The sequence below is a fragment of the Drosophila ananassae genome, chromosome 3L (assembly GCF_017639315.1).
Source record: "Drosophila ananassae strain 14024-0371.13 chromosome 3L, ASM1763931v2, whole genome shotgun sequence".
NCBI classification, from domain to species: Eukaryota; Metazoa; Arthropoda; class Insecta; order Diptera; family Drosophilidae; genus Drosophila; species Drosophila ananassae.
This window is the reverse complement of record NC_057929.1, coordinates 17,560,404-17,570,986: the sequence shown is the minus strand read 5'-3', so window position 1 is coordinate 17,570,986 and position 10,583 is coordinate 17,560,404. Positions and strand designations below refer to the sequence as shown.

General features: G+C 41.5%; 1 protein-coding gene across 2 annotated transcripts; it reads left to right on the top strand.

Annotated features, from left to right (window-relative positions):
* The first annotated feature begins 2,608 nt into the window (after window positions 1–2,608).
* Window positions 2,609–3,318, top strand: LOC116654710. 2 transcript variants are annotated; one of them, XM_032450682.2, is made up of 3 exons: window positions 2,609–2,726; window positions 2,781–2,990; window positions 3,050–3,318. In XM_032450682.2, exons 1-3 carry the CDS (start codon window positions 2,639–2,641, stop codon window positions 3,217–3,219), a joined length of 468 nt encoding a protein of 155 aa, XP_032306573.1. In that variant the 5' UTR covers window positions 2,609–2,638; the 3' UTR covers window positions 3,220–3,318. The 2 variants fall into 2 exon arrangements, with proteins under 2 accessions (XP_032306573.1, XP_044571188.1); XM_044715253.1 differs by having other exon boundaries at window positions 2,614–2,726; window positions 2,781–2,952.
* Window positions 3,319–10,583: the final 7,265 nt, after the last annotated feature.

Below are 10,583 nucleotides of genomic sequence, written 5' to 3'. Positions count from 1 at the left end.
GCCGTGCAATTAACTTGCCACCCACTTTCGTTCATTTTCATAATTCCAAACTTTTCCCCAGCGACAAATTTTGTGACGAAATGCACTTGATGGCAGTGAATGGAAGGACACTGTAACTTGTACTCTCTTTGGGCCATATGGCTTTAGCCAAAACTTTTCAAATGGTACATAGTAAAGCTTTTGCCTGTTTAAAATACTTCCTAATTTTTATATCAATTAATATATAATATATTATAACCATTTCTCTTTGTGTAAAAGACAACCCCTCGCAGTGAAGGTCGGCCACCGCATAAGGCGATTTTGGCCAGGTTAAGTTGCTTTTTTCCCCGCTAACTAGCAGTAAGCTCCGTGGCCCAGCATCTCCCTTCCAGGTGGCATTGGCCGAGTCCTTCAGCCTTGGCAGGACAATAAAATCCGCGCACTGTCAGGTGGATCTCCGTGGGGCGAAGAAGAAAAGCAGCAGGAGCAGTGGCAGGAACAGGACCAGGAGTGTAATAAAAATTGCATGTAGGTGAGTGGAAACGAGGCTGCAAGGAGGTGATGAACGAAAGGTGTTTGCCTCCAGAAATAAAATTAAATTTGACTGGCTTAGATATTAATATTTTTGGGTATATTTTGGTATTCAGAAGCCAGTAACTCGCAGCTCGAATATTAAAAGGCACTGAAAATTGTGCGACGTCTAATCGTAAATTGGAAAATCAAATTTATGCCGCTGCTGTTGTAATTATGTTGACTGTGAAACAATTTTATGGCAAATTGAGTTTTATTGGCAAGCAATGTGCTCTGCCTGGCCCTGGCTCGTACATCATGCCAGAATGCTTCATATCATGTATCCATAAATACACGTATATAGAGCCTACGGCTCAGATTTGGATTCAGGTTCTGGCTTGGAGTGGGGCTCCGGCTTTGGCTTTGGCTTTGGCTTTGGATCTGAGCTGGCTTTGAGTAGTTGTCGTTGTTTTTGGTGTCCTTATCAACGGCGTCAACAGAAAAGTTTGCCAGGAACATCTCGCAAGTGCCAGGACACACGTAGATACAACAAGTCAGGGCCCGAATGTGTGCCTCTGATTTTTTTTCGGGATAACCTTTTGCCGGCTCTGGATTATGATGAGTTTTGCTTTTGCCTTCGCTTTGGCTTTAGCTTTGGCGTTGGCTTTGGCTTCTGCACAGGACTCACTGGCTGGGTGTTCCCAGGCTAAGGCTAAACTCGTAAATACCTTCATTATCGTTAAATCATGCTGAGCGGTAAGGACACAGGACGAAGGGCGAGCGAGAGAATCCCTCAACTGGAGACAGACCTCTTGTCAGTTGCCTTTTATTTGCCCTTTATGTTCCCATTTTTTGTTGCCCGTACTGTGCGGCTTTTGGGGCTGACTGACTGAGCGACTGCCTGGCTGGCTCATGTGGAGTTTTAAATAGATTTAAATGCGCATTTAAATGAAATAAATGAGCAACATTTCACCGCACTCAGCTTGACACTGTACTTCCACGGCTTTGATTGCCACAGGCCCACAAGAGCACTGTGCCACAGAGTCAGGGCCACAAGGCCAAGTTTTGGAATCAGTTTCGCGGAAAAAAGGGCGTTGCCTCAACTCCTGACGCCATGAATCATCCAAAAGACGAATAACTGCGCACCTAATGGCCAAAGTTCGTTGCAATTTTCATATTCACGGCCAATAAACTACCAAATTAATATACAATCAGGCCACAGACAAACAGAGAGCCCCCAAAAAAATCCGAGAGCCCACCGGAAAATACACTGTTTACAAATAAACAAGTTTGGAGAGTTTTCAGAAAATCGACTTGGAGATACCTATTACTACTTAGTACAAAGTATAAAGCTCGAGAAACTAACTGACTTACTGACTTCCTTATATGTCCACCCATCCTCCAAAAAGTCACGTTTATTTATAATGGCTTTGATGAGGGATGGCCAAAAACTTGATGCCATAAAAAATCCAATTATATGGAAATTTATGATAAATTTCTGGCCTGTTAATTAGAAAATATTCATAAATTATCCACTCGTAAGGAATGTGCTGAGAAGTGCGTTATTTATGGATAACTTGCATCTGAGGATGTTCCGTGGCAATGTTAGAGCATTCCTTCCGGTTTCCGTTGGTGGAAACAAATTCTAATTAAAAACTCAAAGTTGGAAAAGTTTTTGGGCCAGTAATCTTCGCAAACCTGTTTGGCACCTGTTTAAGCCGGGTCGAGGCGTCAAAGCCGAACAACTTAAGTGCTCCGAGCCAAAGAGTCAGAGAGTCATAGTCGGAGCCTTAGCCAGGACCAGAGAGTTGGCTGAATGTAAATATAATTGCCACTAAAGTCCAAACTAGGAAAACTTTCTAATGCACAAAGTGTCGAAAAGTTCATCCATCAAATAAACATGAATGCGTTTCTGAGTGCGTGTATGTGAATATATATTCAAATTAGTTATTCATTCATTTAGTTGCCCTACGACATTCGAGTTCACAAACCGAATTGGTTCTTCTTCTAAAATGTATTTTCGTTTAATGTATACACAAGGGCTTTTGTTTACAGAGAACCGTAGCGAGTTTATTTTTTGAGAATTGAATTCTTGGGATGAAGGAGAATCTATGAATCGATTCAGTTGCGATCGATCTGCTTCAGAGTAATGTTGGACAAAGACAAGATTGTAGTAGTGGCCATTGGCCTTGTGGTCTTGGTCGGTTCTATTGGAGGTGGTCTTGTATGGGGACAGCGTAAGATAAGTCGCTTGCTTTGGTTCTGGCTTTTGAAATACTTTACCTTTACAGAGGAGGAAGCCTCAGCCAAGTTTGGCAGAGTTCTACTGGCTCCGGCGTCTGCTTTATTGGCATTCGGAGCAATGTCGGCCAGAAAAGAACACAGGATCCAGATTCAAATTGTTTGGCTCCTGGCATCAGTTGTCTTTTTGGCCACAATGATGAACATGGTTGGTGCCCATTGGTACGATACAGATCTTAAACGAACTGTAGCCTACACAAGTAGGTGTTATTTATTAATTTGTATTTCAAAATTTGAATTACTCAAAATATTACTCCAGCCGTCCTCCACATTGGGATGATGTTGTGGATCTATAGTATTAACTTCAGGATGACCAAAGAACATTCAGAGGATGTCACTAGCAGCAAACCACCTCCTTATGAGTCGGATGGAGTTAAGGAAGGGGAGTTCCCCAAAGAAGCCAAGAATCTAAAAGTGGTAGTGGTATAAAAAATTTGTCCTTTATCGGTTACTCTGACTAGATAGGTGAGAAATAATTTAAAAACTTAACGAAAGAAGTCGAAATAAATGAAGCTTCATGAAACTAAATTTATGTTTCCTAAAAATGGATTATCAACCCGCCATAGACAAAGGTATTTTATTATTCCATGCAGATTATAATGGAAGGCATTGTTATTTGTGAGCATAAGCCCTGGCTCAGAGTCTCTGAGTCAAAACACAATTGGGAATATCAACTGAACCTGTTCGATTGGGAGAGCCGATGAAAAACGACTGGCTTTCTAAGTGAGTAACTTTCTGCTGAAATAAACTCCTCAGACAGAAGAAGTTTGAGGCGGTAATTGGCGGAATGGATATGTTAATTAGTGGAGGGGGAACATTGTGGCTGGATTTGAGTAGCAACTCGGCTAATTACAGTGGAAACTAACTACGAGTGGCACTGGCTCAGGGAACCGGAAACTGCCTGTACTCTTATGTGAGAAATTTTTAATTAAAAAACGCTCCATCCACATGTTGCCTCCGCCACCACCAGTTGCCATTTGCCACTCGAAAAGTTTTGGGAAAAGTTTGTCAATTTGCACTCAGCTTCTTGAGGAGGGACAATGTTTTTTAGCCGCCTTTAATTAGCATGGAAAAAGGTCCAACTTATATTGGACTTCAATAATTATTCCAGCCTTGTGGTCGCAAGAAATTATATTTTCCGGCATAAATTATTCGCCTTTATTTGTGGCCCAAATGAAAATGTGAGAAAGCAGTCTCAGCTTCATTTCATTTTGAGTCCCATCGATCGATTTCCGTTTAATATCTCCGACATATTATGCCGACATTTTCTCGGGGCTCACGAGTAAATATGCCAAATCATTGTGGCAATTTGGGTGCCATTCGATTTGGTTCCAGTCGGCACGTATTTAGAGCCTGGTCAAGGGCCGAGCATAAAAATTATATTAAATTGGCATTAAAATCATGGCCTGGTCATTGCCAATAGCAGTAACAGCAGCAGCCACTTCGGATAGCCATTAAAATAATAACCAGTCCAGACCAAGGTCCGACATGTTTTGGCCAAAGGTCAGAGGGTTTTCTGGGAGGCTGGCCACAATGTGTGCTTAAGCATGGACAGCACGTGCTCCAATAGACTTCTTCGTCGGGCCCCTGCAACATACTTATGCAAATAATCCCTTACAGCTCCGGTCCGGTTCTAGTCGGGAAGTTCCATATTGGAATTGCAATTCAATGATCGAACGACAGGGCTCCCAGGGAGAGGCCAGTTCCAGAGAGCCAACGGGCTTTAATGGCCAGTCGATTTAATTTCCTGTCAACCGCTGACCTAGATTAGAAGGACACCAGGCAAAACAGTTGGGTCCTTTAAGTAAAACAAGAGTTTAATGGAAATAAGGGAACTAAAAGAGAGCTAATGCTTGCCAGATTTCGTAATATCGCTGAGCCTTCAGCCCCCTCAGAATATACATTTAATTTTTGGTAAACCATTGTGCTCAGTGTAGAAAGCAGCGAACTTGGCCAACAGGCGGCTAGGCCATTAACTCATTAAGCGGACAGCTCGACATCATCAACCCATTGAAGTTGTCGACATTGATTATGGGAATACCGCAGCTGGAGTTCAATTACACAAAATTAAAGTCCCGGATGGTTGAAAGGTTCCGCCACTTCGTGGCACCATAAATTATGCATTCGAGGATCTGACAGCCGGAGCCGAAATCGAAACTGAGACCGAAACTTGGACTGAAGGAAACTAGGAGTAAACGCGATTATCTTAATTTATGCAGGGTCAGGATCGGGACGGAACGGGATGGACGGTTCTGGGGATTACTTATGCGTATCGGGTGGTTTGTGCAGTCCTTGAAATAAATATAAATTGTAAAAAAAAAACTGTCAAAGCCAAAACGGTTTGAAAAGTCCGAGTTCGAGCTGGCCAAAAGGGGGAATGCAGTGAGCCAAAGCAATTCCTATAGCCACACACACACACTTGACTACTTGTGGCACATGGGTGTGGCATGTGTGTGGGCGCTTGGCTGTGGCACAATAAAGAAATTTTTATCGCTGCCGCATTTGACATCTGAAGTATGCGCTGCAAAATTTATTGTTGCTCCGTTGTTTCAATAAACAAGAACAACGACTGACGACTGGGGCAACAAAAGGCGAATAAAAAGCAAACCGAAGAACCCATAGAACGGCCATATCCCGAGTGGAGAGCACCCGATTGGAATTTCAATTTGAGCTTTTATCTTTGGGCCAGGCCTTTGACATGCAAAGACAACAATGGCGGGGAGCGGGACGTGGTGAGTTCTACCTGTTGAAAAATAGTTACGGCTCTGCCCCAGGGGCCATAGGAGTGTTCCGGAGTCCACAGTCTACTGTCCGCAGTCTGCTTTCCACAGTCCGTAGTCCGGAGGCTGTCAATGATCGTTTAAGATTGCCGCCGTAATTGTGTCGGTTGTTTGTTCCTCGGCTCTTTTTTGCCGGCAATCAGCTTATACATATTGCATGGCCAGGCTGCAATAAAACCATTTCCATTCCCAACGCACTTACCCACACACTCACACCGAAAAAGACCAAAACCAGAACCAGGAGCAGGAGCAGGAGCTGCGTGTCCTTCAGACAACGGCCGACTGCTTATCCTAGCACGTGCCCACTGCACGCCGGGAACAATGACAGCTTGGCAAAAGAATTGAAGCACCGAGAAAAATTTTAAATTTCTTTAATTGCTTTTACATTAAAATTTTTAAATTTATCTAGGTTTGATTTTTTAAGCAGTTAGACGCTCCCAACTGAAATTTGATGGGGAAATATAATAAATTTATTTCTTTTAAGAATATTAAAGTGTGTATTTTAAGAAGGAATGTTTTGAAGAAGGATATGTAATTTTTTAAGGCAAGGAAAGATTTAAAACATTTAAAATATATTTTATTCTCCTAAGTATAGGTTTAGATTAGTTTCAGCTTGTAAAAATAATAAATTTTAAAATTTAAATAGTTAAGTTTTCAGGTAAAACCTTAAAGTTAATCTAATTAGGTTAGTAAATTTGACATTTATAGATATGTATCTAAAAGGACTACAATGAAACCCATACCTATATACTTTTTATTTTATTTTATATTTTGATGAACCATTTATTGGAATATTATATTGGATTTATCAATTTTAAATTGAAAGAAGTATTTTCTAAGTAAACTTTAGAGTGTAGTTTTAAACGCAAATCCACTCACATACATTGAAACACGCACCCTCACACTCACAAACACTTACGCAAACAGCCAGTGCATGTGACGTCAATGCGAATGCGTTTCGATGTGGCTGCCAACGTTGCGTATACGCATTGCCAGAAAGTATCCGCCCCGTAGTCCACCCCGCAATTCGCTCCGGCTCTTTTACATAACAATGGCATTTCGCCTGGGCGCTAAGTGTAACAATAAATTGTGCCGTCAACTTGTATTTATCTATATCGTGACCATTTCCTGTCCCGGCGGGTGAAAGTTTTGTTAGGCGCCTCCACAACACCAACAACATCGTGTGGTGAGTGGTGAGTGGCGAGTGGAAAGTGGCAGGTGTTGGCGAAAAAAGGAGGCCCGCTTTATTACCTTGGTGCGGTGGCATGCTTTTTTGCTGCCCTTCAGGTTCATTGTCTCTCTTTGCCTCTGCTTCTATCAAAGGACATTGTGTGGCTGTACAAGTATGTGTGTGTGAATCCTTTTTGGGACTGTGGAGTGGATATTAATTTCGCATGGCTCGCGTGTGTCGGGCAAACAAATGCGAAAAAAGGAACAAAGACAGCTACAATGCAGTACCATCACAGTGGGGAACATCCCTGGGGCATAATTTGCGTTTAATGAATTGTGCAAAAAGATTTTTATTCACTTAGCCCAGCCGACATACATACATAAGGACATTCACACACAAGGACATTCGCATGCGAGCCCATAAGCCGCTTAGCGCAATTTTTGGTCTAGAAAAAATTAAAACGCTTCTCAGCCGGGATTACTTTCCGATCAATTATTTAGTCATTAGCGTTACAATAACCCACTAGGCGTGTGCATGGAATTTGTTTGATCGATGGCAGTGGACATGACGGAGTGTACTAATTAAGATTAATTAGTGAAACGGAATTTTCAATTACGATTTCGGGCACGGACACGGGCCAGTCTTAAAGCAACTTAAAGAAGAACACACACTTCATGAAGGATGGGGGATTGAGACAGGAGGCAGGAGGCAGGAGGGGCACTCTGAAATCTGTCAGTTCATCATTTCAAGTGCAACAACAACACCAACAATGCTTAACACCACATCAAGTTAAGATGATAGCCGTCATGACAACAACACACGCCAAACTTTTCAAGATACACAAAGGCAGCCGAAAAAAAGGAGAGAATACAGGCCGAAAAAAGCGGGGAACTGGATGGCTGTATGGCTGTGTAGCTGTATGGCGGCTGTAATTTACACGCTTTTCCCTCCAGCCAGGCTCCCCGCTCCTGCCCCTCGCTCTGTCCCACATCAACGTCAGACAAACGCTTTTCCTGATAGCGGACATCCTCCCCGAGCAGTGCACACTAGGCGTATACGCAATACGCCTTTATCTTACGTCAAGATGCGGACAAACGTAAAGTGCGTGAATGAGCGTGTGTCCCGCATTTAATGCGGTCTGCCTTGGCGATAAACTTTTGCAGCTGTCTCGGGCCCAGTTCAGCCTCCTATCTCCACCAACCCGCCACTCCCATACCAGCCGTCTTTTATTTGGCATTTTTTGGATTGCCGCCTTCCGTTTGGCTCAATCATTTTACGTCTCATAAAACATAAATAGCAATCGATTCGTCCCTCAAGTCGGGGGTCCCTCAAGTCGGCGGCACTGCCACTGTCACTGCCTTCGCTTCCCGCATACCTTCCCGCACACTCATTGTTTCGTCGGCGACAATTTGAATTACCCTTGGCAGAGATAAAGCCTCCGAATCCCAATTCGCGGGCTCTATCTCGATTCTGGCATACTCTTTCTGATTCGCAGAAATTTCAGACAATTCTCGGGCGTTCCCCCAACGATAAGTAAACAAAAAATCGAATAGATATTTCCCCGAATTTGTTTAAATAAATTCGCAGCATGATTCTTTTTTGGCCTGGCAGCCAAATTAGTCTAAACATAAATACACATACATACGTGATTATATATTTACTAAAAATATTTGCTTTTGAAATGAAGCCATAATTTGTAGGTTTTTTTGCAGAATAATTATGCAAATGTTTGTATTTCATGCATCATTTTATTATTTAAACAGCTTATTTAGTATTTGGTTTCTACTTTTTAATTATTTTTTGTCTAAAATATTTATTCAAAATAATTATTATTCTTTTAGACATTTTTTTATAAATTAAGTTTGTTGTGAAAAAATGAAATAAACACAATGACATAGGTAGCAACGTCAACGGCGCTCGCATGTATCCTTCTCAAGGATATAGACCAGGGGTGCCCAAGCACTGCTTATGACAGAGCAAATTCCAATACCTATGCACAAAAGCACAAATACATATGAGCGATAGTTTTTTTTTTTTTTTCTATCGTATCACTGAAAAAAATTTTTGTAACATTTTCAACAGAAAAAAAAAAAAAATTTTTTTTCGGATAATTGAGAATTAATTTTAGGATTATAATTATTTTCAATATGCTCAATTATTTTTCGAATTTTTTTTACTGCGCTTCCATATCGGCTTGTGACGCAGATACTTTAGCATAGCATTTAATAAAATGCCTTTCCAAATTAATTTTTTTGTTTCCGCTTATTATTATATTACATATAATACATTGCTGCTCGCAAAGAAAATTTTCGACAAAGAAAAAATGCATCGTTCCACAGTCAACCATTCTGTCCAAAACCACAACAAGAAGTGATTTTTTGCAGTGAAAAGTTTTCGGCAATCCAACAACAAAATGCCAGAAAAGTGTTGAAACTGTTTAAGTGTTATTAAACTACGAAAAATTGTTATTGTAATTTGCCTTGCCTATACTGGGAGCAGCACACGTATATGATTTTGCTCTACCCATATGACAGAGCAATCCAACAACAAAGGAGGAACGAGAGCAATGGGACTGGGCATCCCTGATATAGACAGTCAAGGTTGTTGTATGTTTTACGATTTCCCGTTGTACTTTCTGTCACGGTTGTTGTAGCCATTGTTGTTGTCATTATTGTTGTGTTTGCTGGTTGCTCTCCAGGGCAACATTTGGCGGTTACTTGCCCTCGAGCGGCTAAGTCTATAATGCAGCATTATTTTATGTCGAGCCAAGCAATTTATTGAATTTTCTTCTTCTACGTTTGGCTTTTTTTCCCTCAGCTTCGATTTTGGGTTTTCTGTTTTTTTTTTTGTGTTAAGGGGAAAATGTGTTGAAGTATTTTATGGGTCTTATGGGCGAATATCAATAAATTTTTAATATGATAAAGTGAGTCAAATGATGATTGAAATCGAGCCTTGAATTCACATTGCTTATCCAGATCAGGTTGGCTTGTCCCTTTGTCTCCATTCTGGTTTTTTCTTTCCCACTTTCTTTTTCACTTTCACCATCCCCTTCCGAGCCGAGACTTTGTTCATTTTGCAGTATTTTCAGTGCACAAATTGAATTCAGTTCTCCATGGCTTTCTTGTGGCCTTTGTGCCATCCGAGCTCCCTTTTTTGTACGCTCTCTGCCATCTGCCATTTGCGATTTGCCATTTGCATCTGACTAGCATGCAAAAAAAAAAAGCACAAAAAAGGACTGTCGAGGCGATAAGAAAAATGCAATTCCCACTACAGCACCAGCAGACTCATATGCGACAAAGGGGGCGTTACAGGACGGGACTAAGCTGCTTAACCGGGCTGAGGCGAAAAGGACCAAGTCGCCAAATTCAATTGACGTTGACCAAATCAAATCAAAAGCGAATCAATGGGAAATGCCACTAAATTTCGGTGATTTCAGCATGCAAATTTAAACGAAATATTTTGCCAGTTGCCCCCTAGTCAGACCCATCTGGCGGGGAGCCAGTGGGTGTAGAAAGGGGTGGTGTAGATCTCCTGTCTGTCATACAAGTTAAATTGGCTAATATTTAGCTTTATCTACCCCGGTGCCGCACACATTTAATTACTACACCGTTGGCAATAATTTATAATACTAATTAAAATTTGGAGCACGCACTCGCACACACACAGGCATTAATAATCGCCGGAGAATGGAGAATGCGCCGTCGGCATTGAAAATTTTCATTTGCATGCAGACAACACACACTCACACACACACTTGCGGGTGTGCTACCTTTATCAATCAAATGTTAATTAAGTTTCAACTCAGGCAACCGAACCGAAATGCCAAACCAACTAACAAACCA

Coding starts and splice junctions, on each gene's coding strand:
- LOC116654710 (XM_032450682.2), top strand. CDS start 2,639: ATGTTGGACAAAGACAAGATTGTAGTAGTGGCCATTGGCCTTGTGGTC. Junction 2,727..2,780: donor TGGTCTTGTATGGGGACAGC/GTAAGATAAGTC, acceptor TTACCTTTACAG/AGGAGGAAGCCTCAGCCAAG. Junction 2,991..3,049: donor ACGAACTGTAGCCTACACAA/GTAGGTGTTATT, acceptor ATATTACTCCAG/CCGTCCTCCACATTGGGATG.